Here is a 19,468-nt window from a genome sequence, read left to right on the forward strand (position 1 = left end):
ACACGGCAAGCAGAGTGATCTCTAGAAAATATGAGCATGTTGCTTTCCTGCTTAAAATCTTTCCATGTCTTCCCGTTATCTTTGAATTAAGTTCAAACTTTTAAATTTGGCTTATAAGCATTCCATAATTTGGTCCCTGCTTCTACTCATTCAGAAGTTTCAACTTAAATGCCACATATTCTAGTAACTTTTCCTTATCCCTAATCTAGGAAAGGTTTCCTAGACCTCTGTTCCTGTTAGATGGTCTGCTTCCACATCATGACACTGACTTTATTTTATTGTAGTTAGTTGCAATGGATTTAAATTCTTTTAGATAAACGATATTTTTTTCTGCTGTTTCCACAGCCTGTTGTTTTATTCCCTGCCTAGTTAACTCACTTATGTTACCTCTCTGATCCGAGAAAGCATTTGACTTTGCCACTCCTGGGATAGTGCTTTCAGAGCAGAGCTGAGTATTTGGTTAAATGTTTAGAAAAGGAGTCAAGGATAATACTGTACAGGAGGTTAGTGGGAGTCAGTTTGACAGAAGGCCTATGGTGCTAAGGTCTAAGCAGTGTTTGATGTTAATGTGGTGTAGGCAGTCTCATGTATATGTTTGGTAAATATTGATCAAATACCTATTGTGTACAAGACACTACCCACTGTGGATATGGCAAAACAGACAAAATCTTAGCCTTCTAGGAGCTTACATGCCAAAAGGGATGGGGGAAGAGAAGACATACGAGAAGTATATCAGATAGGAATAAGTGCTATGGAGGTGAAATAAAGCAGGAAAAGGGGCTGTGTAGTACGGGGCATGAGTGGAGTTCATTTTTTTATAGGGTAGTTGAAGAAGACTTCACAAAGGTGATAGCTTTGTTTAGAGGTCACCTTTTATCACTACCTTTCAGAGCAAAGTAATAATCCATGTGACTCATGGAGAAAGTATATTTTAAGCAGAAAAAACAACAGATGTATATGTCCAGGCATGTCAGGAACATGCCTGACATGTGAAAGAACAGCAGGGAAACTGGAGTGGATGGAACAGAGGCGGTAGGGGACGGGGACAGTTGTCGGGAGTAAAGTCAGAGAGGATAACAAACACCCTGTGAGGGTTTTTATAGGTCATTGTGAAGACATTGACTTTGACCCTAAGTGAGATGGGAATCTTTCAGAGGGTTTTAAGCAGAGAAATGATGTGCTCCACCTTAACTTTGTAAGTTTATTCTGGTTAAGAATAGTATGTAGGATAGCAGGAAAAGCAAGCTATTTTATGAATTTAAATAAAAGATGACAGTGGGCTGCATGCAGTGGTGGCTCATGGTTGTAATCCCAGCAGTTTGGGAGGCCAAGACAGGAGGATCACTTGAGGCCAGGAGTTTGAGACCAGCCTGGGCAACATAGTGGGACCTTGTCTCTAAAGAAAATAGAAAAAATAAGCCAGGTGTGGTGCACATGCCTGTAGTCCCAACTACTCAGGAGGCTAAAGTGGGCAGATCACCTGAGCCCAGAGAGGATGAGGCTACTGTGAGCCCTGATCGTGCCACTGCACTCTAGCCTGGGTGACAGAATGAGACCCAGTCTCAAAAAAAATTTTTTTTTAGCTGGATGTGGTAGCATGCACATGTAGTCCTAACTAGTCAGGAGGCTGAGGTGGGAAGATTGCTTGAACCCAAGAGTTTGAAGTTACAGTGAGCTAGGATGATGCCACTAAACAGCCTGGGTGACAGAGGGAAACCCTGTCTAAAATAGAAGGGACTGACTATTGTGAAGATAGAGGCAACAGGATTAGTTGACAGAAATGTGTTTCTTTTGAAGCACTATAGAAGTCTGCATTTGCTCAGGGAAGTTTTATCAGGTATTCACGAGCATCAACTTTTTATTGCCCCTCATATTTGGGCTGTATACCTAGCTTATTGAAAAATTAGTAAACCAAAGCAGTGGGAATAACATACCTTTGAAAATCTGATTAAGTTATGGGCTTGCTCCCAGAAAAGTAGATACGCCTGACTTTGGTTTACTTGGGTTCCCCCCAAATTCTACCTCCAAAAATTTTAGGGGCTTCTGAATCCCTCTGATTTATAGGCCTATGGACTGTTTTCAGAAACCTAAGATAACCTCTAGGGAGGGAGGTTAGTACACAGAATGTATGCTGTCAGGTCCTTTACACTTGTACTTTAAATTAAGTTCTGAGGGCTGGGCTCAGTGACTCACGCCTGTAATCCTAGCACTTTGGGAGGCCGAGGCGGGCGGATCACCTGAGGTTGGGAGTTTGAGACCAGCCTGACCAACATGGAAAAACCCCGTCTCTACTAAAAATACAAAATTAGCCAGGTGTGGTGGCATATACCTATAATCCCAACTACTCGGAAGGCTGAGGCAGGAGAATCGCTTGAACCTGGGAGGCGGAGGTTGCAGTGAGCCGAGATGTTGCCATTGCACACCAGCCTGGGCAACAAGAGCGAAACTCTGTGTCAATAAATAAATAAAAATAAATTTGGTTCTGAGTTATCTAGTAACTAGCACAAAGACAGAAATGTAGTTATCCATGAAATGCAGTTTGTGATGTCTGTAAGATATTCACAAATGCTTAGCAGGTACTTGTTGAGCATCTTCCATGTGTCATACATAGTTCTAGGTGCCAGGACCTTTGGCATCAAGAAAGCCCCTACCCTGAAAGAGCTTACTTTGTAATGGAGATAGACTACACATTTGATAACTGGTTCTTGAGGTCCTCTTATACGCCAGACACTATTCTAGGTTCCAATGGCACAGTTTTAATTAAAGGTAGATGATGTCTCTGCCCTCTTGGAGCATTTTATTCTAGTGAGATCTATATAGTACATAACAGTTTTTAAAAAAGATAGATCCATGATTCCCAGATCTGAGAATCATGAGACAAGGTTTTCCCAAGGGTCATCAGAGAGAAAATATGGTATTGTGATTCTCAATCTTTCTTTTTTCTTTCTTTTTTTTTTTTTTGGAGATGGATTCTTGCTCTGTCACCAGGCTGGAGTGCAGTGGCGTGATCTCAGCTCACTGCAACCTCCGCCTTCCGGGTTCAAGCAATTGTCCTGCCTCAGCCTCCCAAGTAGCTGGGATTACAGGTGCCCACCACCACGCCTGGCTAATTTTTGTATTTTTAGTAGAAACGGGGTTTCACCATGTTGGCTAGGATGGTCTTGACCTCTTGACCTCCTGATCCGTCCGCCTCACCCTCCCAAAGTGCTGGGGTTACAGGTGTGAGCCACCGCACCCAGCCTGTGGTTCTCAATCTTTAGTGCACATCAGATTGACCTAAAGAGTTTATTAACACATTGCTGGGCCCCACCTCCAGTATTTCTGATTCAGGAGGTCTGCATTGGAGCCTGAGAATTGGCATTTCTAACAAGTTCCCAGATAATGCTGATGTTGCTGCTCTGGGGACCGTGCTTTTGGAACTGCCAGTACGGTATAAGGCAGCAGTCCCCAACCCTTTTGGCACCAGGGCCCAGTTTCATGGAAGACAATTTTTCCGTGGATCAGGGAGGTAGTGGGGGATGGTTTCGGGATGAAAGGATTCCACCTCAGATCATGAGGCATTAGTTAGATTCTCATAAGGGGCACATAAGCTAGAACCCTTGCATGTGTAGTTCAATAGGGTTTGCGCTCCTATGAGAATCTAATGCCACCGCTGATCTGACAGGAGGCGGAGCTCAGGCCATAATGCTCATTTGGCCTTCTGGCCTGGGGTTTGGGGACCCCTGGTGTAAGAGACATCTGCCACAATAGCCTTACTGTGGTTACTACAGAATTTCCACAGAGCTGTTGTGCAGAACCACAGTTGAATAAAAATTCTGTGGAAGGCCAAAAAGATGCATAAGGTTATTGTAGTAGAGCATTTGGTATATAGAGGAACATTTCCAGCCTGTTCCAAGAAAGAGGTGTTAGAAGGTGGTATCCCTCAAACTCTTAGTGTCAATTTGAGGTTATAGTCCTGGACATACAGCTTAAGTTCATGTATTATGTGGTGTTGGCTTGAGTGCTTGTTGTGTGTAGGTAGGGTAATCCTGTATCCTTACTATTAATTTATTTCCCTTTTATACTCCCCCCACCCCTCCTCCCCAAGAGGGAACAATGTTACAATCATTTTTTAAAATGGAAATAATGTATTAAATATGAAACATTTTCTATTTCAGAACTGTTCGTCAGGTGGCACAGGAGCAGTTCTTTTTAATGTGCACCAGATGTTGCATGGGACACCGGCCTCTACTTTTCTTCATTACTCTACTCTTTACTGTTTTGGGGGTGAGACTTTTTAAAATATGCTTATCAATGTGATTCATTCTTTAAGCAAGAAACATTCAGAAATTTGTGGTTTTAGCTTGCATTAAAGTTAAGACAGTCTATATTTAATAAATGAAGTACTACTTTATTTCCTGCACTGTGGTAGTCATCTTCTCTAGTTAACTCTGGGTTTTTAAAAAAGTGGATTTTGAGGATGGACGTGTAAATTGATATTATTCTACTTTGTTTCCAGAGCACAGCAAGAGAGAGAGCTAAACACTCAGGCGACTACTTTACTCTTTTAAGACACCTTCTTAATTACGCTTACAATAGTAATATTAATGTACCCAATGCTGAAGTTCTTCTCAATAATGAAATTGATTGGCTTAAAAGAATTAGGGTAAGTTGCAGTTAATACTCCATTTATATGTCATTATTAGTAAATAGAATGTTTTATTGATGATTTATATTTTTTGAGCATTTTGGTTAAATGGAAAACTCCAAAGATTGATAAAAGGGACCAAAGAATGTACTCTGCATCAGTGGACGTTAGTAATCTGTGATTCACAAAATTAATGCATATCTAGTTTTGTAAAATGAATTGCTTACTTGACACTTGAAATACTGATGTTCAGCTTCTTTTATTTTAGCATTTTGGGCCTTTTTGCAAATTCTAATTTTTTAAAAAAGTATTCTTGAATTGTTTATGTCAAAAATGAGTCTGATAGAGCAGAACTTTCTACCATAACATCTGATACTTTTTACTTAGGCAAAATGATACAAGAATTTATTTCTGAAGAGATTTGTAGTTTTTAGCCTTCAAATTAGCATTTCTTCTAGTAGTTCATAAAGCCAATTTCTAGAAAGTTCTGAAGAAAACAAAGTTGTTTGAATGGAAAGACTTAAGGAAATTATCTCATATCCCTCCAGCTCTGTCTCGTTCTGGCTCCTCTCTCCCTTTTTACCTCCCTTTCATAAGCTAGACATTTGATTTCTTCCCCACCCCCACCCCACCCCCCGCCTTTGGCAGGATGATGTTAAAAGAACAGGAGAAACGGGTATTGAAGAGACGATCTTAGAGGGCCACCTTGGAGTGACAAAGGAGTTACTGGCCTTTCAAACTTCTGAGAAAAAATTTCATATTGGTTGTGAAAAAGGAGGTGCTAATCTCATTAAAGTAAGTTCTGTGTTCTTGGTTGTAAGCTACATATCATAACCTTCTAAATGTTTATAATCAAATTTAATTTATAGTAGTATCATGTCTTTGTACTTTCTTGATCTTTTCTCTTTTTTAAGAATCTTTATCAAATTTACAGTAATTTAAGAAATACAGTTATGCCTTACTTTATTCAAGAGACATTTCTAAATTTGTATTTAAATAAGATTTCATGGCTGGACTTGCTGGCCTCATGCCTGTAATCCCAGTACTTTGGGAGGCCGAGTCCAGTGGATGGCTTGAGCCCAAGAGTTGAAGACCAGCCTGGGCAACATGGTGAAATCCCTTCTCTACAAAAGAAAAAAAAAATTGCCAGGTGTGGTGGCGCACACCCATGGTCCCCAGCTACTTCAGAGGCTGAGATGGAAGGATCACCTGAGCCCAGGAGGTGGAGGTTGCAGTGAGCTGAGATCGCACCACTGCACTCCAGCCTGAGGAACAGAGCAAGGCCCTGTCTCAAAATAAATAGATAAATAAATAAGATACTTTATAAAGTAATTGTTGTTTAGTTTTTCTCTTTGGAAAATCTGAATTGTTAATTTCATTTAATGAGGCAAACCTCTGTTTTGTAAGAATGCATCTTGTATATCTTTAATGAGTTTTTTCATACATGTAGTAACACAAGGAAACAAAGTTTCATTTTTGTACATTTTATTTCTATTCAAAATGGGTTTAATTTGCTATACACTTGATTAAAGGAGCAAACATTTAAAATAAAAATTTTGATAAGTACTATATTCAGTTCTTTCTTAATATTTACAAATTTATTTAACCTGCGAAATTAGGTATGTTAGTGATAGTAAATAGTGTTTTGAAGGAAGATCTTTTTATTAGAAAATCTGAGTTTTCTGAGATGAAATGAGATCTTAAATTCCAATGAGTAATTTTAAAATGATTTACTTACAAGAGAACTTTTTTTTTTTCTAAAAATATATAGCATTGCTAATATGTAATCCCTTTTTCAACTTTTTAGGAATTAATTGATGATTTCATATTTCCTGCATCCAATGTTTACCTACAGTATATGAGAAATGGAGAGCTTCCAGCTGAACAGGCTATTCCGGTCTGTGGTTCACCACCTACAATTAATGCTGGTTTTGAATTACTTGTAGCATTAGCTGTTGGCTGTGTGAGGAATCTCAAACAAATAGTAGATTCTTTGACTGAAATGTATTACATTGGCACAGCAATAACTAGTAAGTATTTTTAATAGAATGTGATAATTGATCATTTCAATGTTTCAAAGTTGTTTTCCTGTTTTTCTTTCAGAAAATATTTCCAACTTACATATTTCTTTCAGTAACTAGTTTAACATTTTTAGTGAATGAATGTACAGTTAAGACCATTATAGGCCGGGCATGGTGGCTCAGGCCTGTAATCCCAGCACTTTGGGAGGCCAAGGTGGGTGGATCACCTGAGGTCAGGAGTTTGAGACCAGCCTGACCATGGTGAAACCCTGTCTCTACAAAAAATACAAAAATTAGCTGGGCATTGTGGTGCACACCTGTAATCCCAGCTACTCAGGAGGCTGAGACAGGAGAATTGCTTGAACCCAGGAGGTGGAGGTTGCAGTGAGCCGAGATCGCGCCACTGCACTCCAGCCTGGGTGACAGAGCAAGACTCCATCTCAGAAAAAAAAAAAAAAAAAAAAAAAAAAAAAAAAAAGAAAAGAAAAGAAAAAAGAAAAATAAGACCATTATAAGCAGACCACCTTGTATAGAAAAAAATTCAAACATTTGTTAAGTGGCATCCTATAAGTGGTGTCGCCATTTGGCAAGATAAATTTCATCTCATGAAACCTGTCATAAAATTCAAACTCCAGATTAAAAGGTAGCCAAAGTAAATGCCGTAGAGTATAGACATAAAACTTTATTTTATTTATTTATTTTTTTGAGACGGAGTTTCACTCTTGTTGCCCAGGCTGGAGTGCAGTGGCGCGATCTCGGCTCACTGCAACCTCTGCCTCTCGGGTTCAAGTGATTCTCCTGCCTCAGCATCCCAAGTAGCTGGGCTTACAGGCGCCTGCCACCATGCCTGGCTAATTTTGTATTGCCACCATGCCTGGCTAATATTGTATTTTTAGTAGAGATAGGGTTTCACCATGTTGGCCAGGCTAGTCTTGAACTCCTGGCCTCAGGTGATCCACCTGCCTCGGCCTCCCAAAGTGCTGGAATTACAGGTGTGAGCCACCACACCTGGCCCAGACTTAAAACTTTAAGTTGCATATATTGGAAAACCTTTCAGGTCCTCACTTAGAAGTTCCTTAACGTTATGAGTTCGAAGAAAATCTGGCTTTGAAGATTAGAACGTGAGAAGTTACCATTTTGGTGCACCTTATTTATGTTCTCATTTAATGCCCACACCAGGCGCATGAATAGGCTGCAGATTTCAGACCTTACAGATAAGGAATTGAAGCTCAAAAGGGCAAGGGCAATATAAAATATTAATAACAAAAAGCAGAAATAAGCATAATTGATGCTGTTTTAAGAGAAAATCGCTATTTAGAACACTTAAGAATATAATTGATTATAGTAAATCTTTAAGAACATGTCAAATTACTTTTTGATGTGTTTCAGAATGTTTGGAAGTTTTAAATAACATCTCAGGAATTTCTGAATAAATTGATTGCTTAAAAGGTTAGACCTTTAGCTGTCCTATCAAATCTATGTATTGTGAGAATTCTTGTATTTTTTTTTTTAACTTAATGGGGGTTAATTTTTTAATCACAGATTGGAGTATAGTACAACGTTGTTTGCATCCTTCCCTATCTGCCATTGTTCCCTGTCTGCCATTGTTCCCCATCTGCCATTGTTCCCTGTCAACACAGAAATATTTACCTAATTCCATTTTTGGCCATGCAGTTTGGTATGATATAATTAACTGGCCCCCTAGACAATGATACTTAATGTTGTTTCCAGGTTTATACTAGGTGGAGGGAGATAGGAAGATGTATAGTGATTTACAATTATCACAAATCTGCTGTCTTGCTTGCTCCTCAAAATAGCATTATAGATATCAGGAAAGCAAGTGTTACTTTTATTATTACATTTACTAGGAAGAAACAGAAAGTTACCTAAAGGTGGGGGGAAAAAAGTGATAAGCATCAGAACCAGGATGTGAGCCCATGTGGTTTTAGGATTATTTAAAACTGAGAAAATTATAATGTGTTGATATATTTAGATAACATTTCATTCCTTGCCAAATTTGAAGGCAAAAGTATCAAATAATTAAGAAAGTGAATAATGGCTAAAAATAAAGATGCAAGTAAAGTTAGCATGTAGACATTAGAATTATACTATCTTGTACTTTTGAGACTGCCATAGAAGCAACATCATATGAAACGGGTTTGCGGGTGATTGGATAAGAAGCTGCACAGTGGTGCCTGTTGCTGTATATTTTAGATTGTTGGAAGATGAAGTGCAAACTCAGAACACTGCTTCAGGTTGCTGTAGGGTTAGTCGAATTATGGGTGGTAGAATTATTGCCAGGGTTGCTTTGTCAGCATAATAGAGTTTGAAAGGACAGAATGGCCGTGTTCATGCTACAAGAATCTTTCCTTCTCTCAGCTTGTGAAGCACTTACTGAGTGGGAATATCTGCCACCTGTTGGACCCCGCCCACCCAAAGGATTCGTGGGGCTGAAAAATGCCGGTGCTACTTGTTACATGAATTCTGTGATTCAGCAACTCTACATGATTCCTTCCATTAGGAACGGTATTCTTGCCATTGAAGGCACAGGTAGTGATGTAGATGATGATATGTCTGGGGATGAGAAGCAGGACAATGAGGTAAATTTGAGTTACCATTTCTGTTTTCTGTGTTTCAAGTTATGATACCAGATACTATTCTCTCTTAAGAGAGTGTTATACTTTCATCAAACGTATTAAAGTATATTTGAAAGTTAGGGATGGGCCGAGCACACACCTGTGGTCTCAGCTACTCAGGAAACTGAGGCAGGAGGATTGTTTGAGCCTGGGAGCTGGAGGCTGCAGTGAGCCATGATCATGCCACTGCACTCCAGCCTGGGTTACAGAGTGAGACCCTGTCTCAGAAAAAAAAGAAAAAGTAAGTAGGGATGGACTTCTCCCAGCCAGCATGAACTGCTACCTCTTAACATAGTATAGTTCTCACTACCTACCAGAATTTAAACTGCAGATAATTTTTAGAATGGTTTGTACATTTCTAAAGCAACAGTTGGCTGGGCATGGTAGCTCACACCTATAATCTCAGCACTTTGGAAAGCTGAGGCAGGTGGATCACCTGAGGTCAGGAGTTCAAGACCAGCCTGGCCAACATAGTGAAACCCCATGTCTACTAAAAATACAAAAATTAGCTGGGTGTGGTGGCACATGCCTGTAGTCCTAGCTACTCGGAAGGCTGAGGCAGGAGAATCACTTGAACCCGGAAGGTGGAGGTTGCGATGAGCTGAGATGGCACCAGTGCACTCCAGCCTAGGTGACAGAGCGAGACTCCGTCTCAAAAAAAAAAAAAAAAAAAAAAAGCAACAGTTAATGTACTCGTGTTTTTTTGTGTAGAGTGTTTAGTATAATTTGGGGTTTGTTTAATGGTAAGAACCTTCATTTTTGATAATAGTTTTAAATTTTTACTTTTCTATTTCTAAATTTTAATTTTCTATTTTATGCCAAGTTATACAGTATCTGCCAATTTCACTGTCTGTGCTTACTTTTAGGTTATTCTTTGAATTTCCCTTAGATCATAGCTCTTCTTGATTAGGAAACAAACTTTCCCTACTTTAAATAGTCTCACGTAGTCTTGTGGCAAAATTTAGGCTGCCTACTGAGTATCCAGTGCAGTATAAAGCAGTGAAGAAGTTGAGTTGTAGTGGCGAATCAGAATTGACATAACTGTAAGATAGCTCTTTAAAGAAGAGCATATGGCAAGAAGACTTAAGTTGTGGTCATGTTTGTGCTTACCATGTAATATTTCCTTGGTTTTACTTTTCCTGTTTATAGTGATAGTGGGAACTGAAGAGAGAAGCCAGAGTATATTCTAATTGTAGTAAATGGTTCTTTTCATTCCCTCCCTTCAGTTGCCAGAACTGATTTTGCTCTGAAGAAGTAGTTGATGAATTGGAGCTTCTGAAACATCTGCTTGCCTCAACTCTTCCCTAGACCTGCTGTGCCAGATGGTCTAGGGATTGGGTTCTGAGCACTTTTACTTTATAAAAAAAAAAGCTTCATAAAGGACACTTATACCCATACCTGATTAAAAACCACTGCTCTGGGAAAAAAATGTAATTCAAATTCCAGTTCTGGAGCCCATCATATACCTGGGATATTGAGTTAAACACAAGTAGATATAGGTAATTGTACTGGCAAGAAGTAAATGAGGCATAGAAAATATAATACAATTTCAAATAAGGTGTACCACTTTTACTCTCATGGTATCCTCTGCTCCATGTTGTCTCTGCACCCCAGTGTACTGTGGGAGTTTTTGTGGGGTTTTTTGGGTTTTGGTTTTTTTGGCTTATGTTTTTGTTTCCATCCCTAGAGTATAAGTTTCTCATGGGCAGGGACTGGTTGTTGTCTATTTCTATATCAGAGTTATCAGATACAACTCAGAGAATACTGAAAGATAGTTAAATGTAAAAACACATTCTTCTTTGTAGCTGCCATATGATTATGACCTTTAGGAATTCTGTCTTCATGTTACATCTTACACCACTACTTCTGTTGTTTTTTAAAATTGTGGTAAAATACATATAACATGAAACTTACCATCTGTTTTTAAATGTGCATTTGTCCTATTAAATACATTTACATTGTTGTACACCATCACCACCGCCCATCTCCAAAACTCTTCATATTGCAAAACTGAAACTGTAGTCATTAAGCTACTCCCCATTCTCCCTCCCCACAGCCTCTGGCAACTACTATTCTTTTTGTCTCTATGATTGACTACTCTACATACCTCATATAAGTGATTATATAAGTGAAATCATACAGTATTTGCCTTTGCATAGCTGGCTTATTTCATTTTAAAGTCTAAGTAATATTCCATTATATGTATATACCACATTTTCCTTATCCATTCATTTGTCGATGGACATTTGGGTTGCTTCCCCATTTGAGCTATTGTGAATAAGGCTGCCATGAACATGGATATACTTATAGCTGTTTGAGGTCCTGCTTTCAATATTTCCAGGTATATGCTCAGAAGTGGAAGTACTAGATCATTTGGTGATGCTATTTTTATTTTATTATTTATTTTATTATTTTTTTCAGACAGAGTCTCACTCTGTCACACAGGCTGGAGTGCAGTGGTGCTATCTCAGCTCACTGCAACCTCTGCCTCCTGGGTTCAAGCGATTCTCCTGCCTCAGCCTCCCGAGTAGCTGGGACTACAGGCACGCACCACCATACCCTGCTAATTTTTGTATTTTTAGTAGAGATGGGATTTCACCATATTGGCCAGGCTGGTCTCGAACTCCTGATTTCAGGTGATCCACCCACCTTGGCCTCCCAAAGTGCTGGGATTATAGGCGTGAGCCACCATATGCGGCCAAATTTTTTGAGGAACTGTTTTCTAGAGTGACTGCACCGTTTTACATTCCTACCAGCATTGCACAAGAGCTCCAATTTCTCCATATCCTTGCCAACACTTGTTATACTCGCTCGTTCTGGTAGTTGACACCCTAATTGAGTGTGAGGTAGTATCTCATGGTTTTGATTTGCATTTACCAAATGGTTAACGATTTTGAGCATCTTTAGCTGTGCTTATTACTGGCCACTTGTTCATCTTCTTTGTCTATTTTTAAATTGAGTTGTGTTGTTGAGTTTTAAGAGTTCTCTGTATGTTCTAGATATTAACTCCATATCAGATATGTGATTTGCAGATACTTTCTTTTGTTGCCTGTACCTCTGATGTCATATCCAAGAAATCACTGCCAAATCCAGTGTCTTGAAGCTTTTGCCCTATGTTTTTTTTTTTTTTTTTAACAGTTCTGTGGTTTTAGCTCTTACATTTAGGATTTTGATCCATTTTGAGTTAATTTTTGTATGTAGTGTTTCATAAGGGCTCAACTTTATTCTTTTGCATGTGGATTATCCAGTTTACCCAGCACCATTTGTGAAAGAGTACTACAGTCATGCACCACATAACAACGTTTCAATTACAGACCATATATATGACAGTAGTCCAATAAGATTATAATGTCGTATTTTTACTGTACCTTTTCTATTTTTAGATGCACAGATTCACCGTTGGTTTGCAGTTGTCTACAGTATGTAGTACAATAACATGCTGTACAAGTTTACAACCTAGGAGCAATTGGCTATACCATCTAGGTTTATAGGTACACTATGATGTTCACATGACAAAATACCTAATGATGCATTTCTCAGAATTTATCCCTGTCATTAAGCAAAGAATGACTATACTGATATAGGTATATTTTATTGACAGATCTGAGCATTTTATATACAACAGCTACACAAAGGATATATTATCCCCATTCACACATAAAGAAACTTGAAGCCTAGAAAGTTTAAGTAGTTTTTACTTGCTCAAAGTTACTTGGTTTATAAGTGGTAGAGCCTGCATTTATGTCTAGTTCAGTCTAAATTACTATGCTAATGCTACACTATATTATCTATCTCTCTTACACATGGTCAGGGTTATTTGGTTATGATAACTAATATGTGAAATGGTGGGGATAAACACTAAATAACTAAAAATTTATAAATTGAAAAGTGCTTTGGAAATGAGCATAATAGGAATACAAATCATTTGTTCAATAACTGCTCGGCATTTGTCTCAACGTATTTTATTATACTTTAGCTCATTGGTGACATTTTTTGGTTTCTAGAGCAATGTTGATCCCAGGGATGATGTATTTGGATATCCTCAACAATTTGAAGATAAACCAGCATTAAGTAAAACTGAAGATAGAAAAGAGTACAACATTGGTGTCCTAAGACACCTTCAGGTCATCTTCGGTCATTTAGCTGCTTCTCGACTGCAATACTATGTGCCCAGAGGATTTTGGAAACAGTTCAGGTAAACTATGGATGGACAGTAATAGAGATACTTCTTAAAATGAACATCTCAATACACTAACATAAAACCTCTGAAAGACATGTTGGAAGGCATCTTTTTTTAAGCACTGGTAATATTCAAACTGTCCTTAATTGGGTGGGTTTTTTGTTTTTCTTTTCTTTTTTTTTTTTTAGGTCCCCTTAGGAAGAAGTAGAAACTGGCATAGTAAGTAAGGGCAACATCCTTTAGTCTCTTAACCATATTATTAACTTTTTATTAGGAAAACATCTAATAAATACAGAAGTAGAAAAAATAGTATGAACCCCTGTATACTTGTCACCCAACTTCAGTAGTAGTCAACTTGTGGCCAGCCTCATTTAATCTATATTCTTAACCTATTTTTTTTTCTTTTTTTCTTTTTCTTTTTCTTTTTTTTTTTTTTGAGATGGAGTTTTGCTCTTGTTGCCCAGGCTGGAGTGCAGTGGTGTGATCTTGGGTCACTGCAACATCCGCCTCCCAGATTCAAGTGATTCTCCTGCCTCAGCCTCCCAAGTAGCTGGGATTGCAGGCACCCACCACCACGCCTAGCTGATTTTTTGTATTTTTAGTGGAGACGGGGTTTTACCATGTTGGCCCAGACTGGTCTCGAACTCCTGACCTCAGGTGATTCCCACCTCAGCCTCCCAAAGTGCTGGGATTACAGGCGTGAGCCACTGTGCCCGGCCCCTACCTATTTCTTTCTAGATTGTTTTGAAGCAAATCTTAGTTCCATCTGTAAATACTTAAGTATGTGTCTGTAGTGTCTGTCTCAAAACATGATCATGATACCATTATGTTTTTTTAAAATTGCTTAATATCAAATATCTCTGTCAGTGTTTGAATTTACCGAGTTATCTCATAATTGGTTTTTACTGATATTTTTTAAAAATAAGATTCAGTTGAGGTCCATTTACCACAAATGGTTGGTAATGATCTTGATTATTCATCTGTTTCTTTTTTCCCTTTACAATTATGGGGGAATCGGAGGACAAATAGTTTAGCATGTAAATTTTCCCACAGTCTGAATTTTGTTGATGGAATCCCTGTGGTCGTTTATTATTTTCTGTTTTTCTTGGTCACCTGCATCTTCTATAAACACCTTATGAGATCTAGAGGCTTGATCAGATTGTGGTATTATTTTTCTTTTTGTGGAATGGATAGGCAAGGCTACTTCATAGGGGGTAATGTTTATCTCCATGAGGAGTGACATTATAATGTCTGTCTTCTTATGATGTTAACAGCAATTTATTATTATTATTATTTTATATATATATATATAATTTTTTTTTTTTTTTTCGCCTGAGATGGAATCTTTGCTCTGTCGCCCAGGCTGGAGTACAGTGGCGTGATCTCAGCTCACTGCAACCTCCGCCTCCTGGGTTCAAGCAATTCTGCCTCAGCCTCCTGAGTAGCTAGGGTTACAGGGGTTACAGGCGTGGGCCAACCATGCCTAGCCAAGTTTTGTATTTTTAGTAGAGACGGGGTTTCACCATGTTGGCCAGTCTGGTCTCGAACTCCTGACCTCAGGTGACCTGCCTGCCTCCCAAAGTGCTGGATTATAGGCATGAGCTACTGCTCCCTGGCCTTTTTTTTTTTTTTGGAGATAGAGTCTTGCTCTGTTTCCCAGGCTGAAGTGCAATGGCTCGATCTCAGCTCACTGCAACCTCTGCCTCCCAGGTTCAAGCGATTCTTCAGCCTCAGCCTCTCAAGTAGCTAGGACGACAGGCCCACCACACACCGCTAATTTTTTGTAGTTTTAGTAGAGATAGGGTTTCGCCGTGTTGGCCAGGCTGGTCTCAAATTCCTGACGTCAGGTGATCCACCCGCCTCGGCCTCCCAAAGTGCTGGGATTACAGGCGTGAGCCACTGCACCTGGCCAATTATCATTATCTTAATACAGTATTTCTTCAGGGTTATAAAATAACAATATTTTATTTTTTCATTTAATAGCTAGAAAAGATCTATAAAGGGAAAATTGCCCTCACCATTTTCTTTTTAAGTTAGAAAACTCAGATTACATTTTTATCTTGTTTCCTTTGACTTTAAGTCAGTACTACGTCATGCACTGTGCTAAAATAACTACAGTACAACCACGTAACTCTTACTGTGTATGAAAAGGGGTATAATTCTTTATAGCAGTGAGGTTTGGTTTGTTTTGTTTTGTAAGTAATCCTCCTTGGAATCCCTTCAAGGTGCTTCCCGGCCAGCTGAGAGGAGCAGGGAACGAAGGGTCACCTAATACTCTGATCTGCCTTCCCTTCTTCTGACAAAGCAGTATAAATTTCTTTTCCTCCCCTAACTAGGCCCTCTACTTACTCTGTACTAGTGTCTTGCGTGGACCACCCTCCCTCCCATCTCTCATTTTGCTTTTAGTCCCGTCACCCAGCATACCATTCTCCCTCCTCTCTGACTATTTCAGTTCTGTCTTCTTTCCCTAGGTTATTCCAATTCCATCTCTGCCTTAAGGCTATTTTAGCATTTCTGTTTATGCTCTTCCAAATTGAAGAACACAAACAGAGGCTTATACTGGGTTTTTTTTTTTTTTTGAGACAGAGTCTCACTCTGTGGCCCAGGCTAGAGTGCAGTGGTGTGATCTCGGCTCACGGTAACCTCTGCCCCCTGGGTTCAAGCAATTCTCCTGTCTTGGTAGCTGGGATTACAGGCGCCTGCCACCATGCCCAGCTAATTTTTGTATTTTTAGTAGAGACCGGGTTTCACCATATTTGTCAGGCTGGTCTTGAACTCCTGACTTCAGGTGATCCACCCGCCTCAGCCTCCCAAAGTGCTGGGATTACAGGCGAGAGCCACTGCGCCCAGCTGAGGCTTACACTTTTTAAACTTTCGTCTTGTCATTCAGTTACAATTTTTTCTCTTGTAATGCCTTTGCTTTTTTGACTTTTCAGTTACTCCCTGTGCTAGTGGAGCTCGGTTTGTATAGACTAGCACTTTGGATTATCCACACTTTAGATACATAATCTACTCTTGACACAAGCGGGTTAGTTAACTACACTTCCTCACCCCATTCTTTTATTTTGAAAAGTTTCAAACCTACAGAAAAGATGAAGAAGAGGTATAATTATCACCTTTATGTTATATTCTTTATGCGGTTTTACTAATTAACATTTTGCCATATTTGCTTATCTTGCCATATGTGTGCTTGGTTTTTGGTTTTTTTTTTTTTAAGTTTTGTTTGTTTGTTTGTTTTTTGTTTTTTTGAGATGGAGTCTTGCTCTGTCGCCCAGGCTGGAGTGCAGTGGCATGATCTTGGCTCACTGCAAGCTCCCCTTCCTGGGTTCACACCATTCTCCTGCCTCAGCCTCCCAAGTAGCTGGGACTACAGGCGCCTGCCACCAATGCCCAGCTAATTTTTTGTATTTTTAGTAGAGACAGAGTTTCATTGTGTTAGCCAGGGTGGTCTCGAACTCCTGACCTCGTGATCCACCCGGCTCGGCCTCCCAAAATGCTAGGATTACAGGTGTGAGCCACCGCGCCCGGCCTTTCTTCTTAAGTTGATAGTGAAGTTGCAAACAGGGCGCTTAACCCCTTCATACTTCAACATATATCTTATAAGAGATCATATATCAGAATAAGGCAATTTTCCTACTTATGTATGATACAGTTATATCCAAGTAATATAATAACGATTTTTAATCTCTAATATTCATCAGTATATATTCCGATTTCCCAAAAATGGTCTTTATAACTTATCTCTCTATCCCAATCTGATACTCATGAAGGAATCACAAGGATTTGGCTGTTAGCTCTTTAGTTGCCTTTTATGTAAAATAATCTCCCTAACTTGTGACTTGTATCGCACTGAAATTTTTAAAGAATCCAGGCCAGTTGTCTTGCAGAATGTCTTTTTTGATTTGTGTGATTGTTTCCTGATGATTAGCTTTATGTTAAATGTTGAGGGGGTGGGGGCAATAAAACTACATAATTGATGTTTTGTGTTTCTCACTGCACTGTATTGGAGGCATGTGTTATCCACTTAATTATTAAATGATATTAATTTTGATTTCTTGGTGTCTTAACAGATCTCTCCTTTATAAAGGGTACCTTTTCCCTTTTGAAATTAGTTGATTACATGTTTGAAAGTTTGAGGAGTTGAATATGGTTTGAAAGTAAATAGAATGGACTGGTGTAATTTCCAGTAATGAAACAAGCTGATTTTTAACAAATAATATATTTGATTTTAAACTTACTGTATACAAATTTTTACTTGTGTAAAATATAATAGAGATCAGATTATTTGCTATGTAGAAAAGGTTTTTACAAAAGTATAAACAGACAGTTCTTGCATACTTTAAAATGTCATTTCTTGCTTAGAACAAATACACTTAAATTCTCTATGTACATTATTCTGTATATACAAAATCAGGTATTATTGATAGTTTCCAGCAGTGCCTGAGTTTTAGCAGTATGAGTTCTCATTTTTGTGGTATGTAGTGATGGTGTCTTTTCTTAGATTACTCAAGAGATTAACTCTAGAACAAGTTAAACCTTTCTCTCTTCACTTGGGAAAAAAATAAATTTAAGAGTAACTAGATCTGATCTTTTTACTATTTATAATCCAAAATTTAAGCAAAATGAAAGAAATAAAATAGTGATTGTAACATCCACATAAGAGTGAGATCCACCACCTCATCTTAATAGTATCTTTAATTGGATTCAAAATGCATGCATGTGTCATACCACCTGAAGCAACCATCCTTCCTGGAGCCGTACTATCCATCAATTACACCACTAGTTTTTTGGCAGTTCTTTGCCACTAGAGTACTAGTTTTACTATGAGGCTCACTCTCTTACCCCACTACATTCTACAGGGAAAGCACATTCTTTTTTTCCTACTTTTTCCATGTAATTGAGGAATAAAATCTCGGTTTTATATACTGTTGTTTGTGGTCTTGTTGCTTTTTTTTCCCCTGAAAAATATAGTTGTACATATTGTTCTGTGAATGTTACATGTTACATGTTTTATTTCATTCATTTCTTAGGCTTTGGGGTGAGCCTGTTAATCTGCGTGAACAACACGATGCTTTAGAATTTTTTAATTCATTGGTGGATAGTTTAGATGAAGCTTTAAAAGCTTTAGGACATCCAGCTATGCTAAGTAAAGTCTTAGGAGGTTCCTTTGCTGATCAGAAGATCTGCCAAGGCTGTCCACATAGGTAAGTACTAATTACACATTGAAAGTATATGTTGTACCATGTATATACTAACAGAAATAAAATTTTTACTAGTACTTACATACAAAAGTGGAGTATATCACTGATTACTAAATACCTGAAACAGAATGATTTATATACTTTGCATACCTTACTGCTGTGGGGCTTTTTTTTGTTTTTGTCAGTTAACTTTTAGTTCCTTCTACTCTGCCTGATCTCTTAGCCATTTTATTATATTATACTCTTACAGTCTCTTTCTTCCTTTCCTTTCCTTTCTCCTTTTTCTTTTCCTTTCTCTTTTTTTTTCTTTCTTTCTTTTTTGAAAGAGACAAGGTTTCTCTTTGTTGCCTAGGCTGGAGTTCAGTGGCATGATCGTAACTCATAGTAACTTTGAACTTGTGGGCTCAAGCAATCCTACTGCCTCAGCCTCTCAAATAGCTGGGACTACAGGCATGTGCCACCACACTGGCTAATTTGTAAATTTTTTTAGAGATCGGATCTCTTGTTGCCCAAGCTGGTCTCAAAACTGCTGACCTCAAAATCAGTCGTCACACCTCAACTTCCCAAAGTGTTGAGATGACAGGCGTGAGCCACTGCGCCCGGCCTACTCTTACATTCTTTTACAGAAGATTATTCCTGAGGAAATAAAATGGCATTTTGCATATAGCTACAGGTGTTATTTATAAATTTGCCCTTTATCTTAGAACTTGAGTGATTATAATAGTGTAAATACAGTAAGTTTAGAAGATGACAAAGCTATGGTGGTATTTCCTATACAAATGAAATAATGACTTTTAAAATAG

General features: G+C 38.6%; 1 protein-coding gene across 6 annotated transcripts in view; it reads left to right on the forward strand.

The window, feature by feature from the left end:
- Positions 1–19,468, forward strand: part of USP9X (ubiquitin specific peptidase 9 X-linked) — a 146,854-nt gene that overhangs the window by 106,919 nt on the left and 20,467 nt on the right. For all 6 annotated transcript variants that reach the window (XM_016943056.4, XM_016943058.4, XM_016943055.4 and 3 more), the window contains exons 27-33: positions 4,158–4,266; positions 4,499–4,645; positions 5,276–5,422; positions 6,435–6,657; positions 9,028–9,248; positions 13,289–13,479; positions 18,495–18,668. In XM_016943056.4, the coding sequence (XP_016798545.1) occupies positions 4,158–4,266; positions 4,499–4,645; positions 5,276–5,422; positions 6,435–6,657; positions 9,028–9,248; positions 13,289–13,479; positions 18,495–18,668 (1,212 nt within the window). The remainder of the gene's footprint in view (positions 1–4,157; positions 4,267–4,498; positions 4,646–5,275; positions 5,423–6,434; positions 6,658–9,027; positions 9,249–13,288; positions 13,480–18,494; positions 18,669–19,468) is intronic.

Source organism: Pan troglodytes, chromosome X, assembly GCF_028858775.2.
Source record: "Pan troglodytes isolate AG18354 chromosome X, NHGRI_mPanTro3-v2.0_pri, whole genome shotgun sequence".
NCBI classification, from domain to species: domain Eukaryota; kingdom Metazoa; phylum Chordata; class Mammalia; order Primates; family Hominidae; genus Pan; species Pan troglodytes.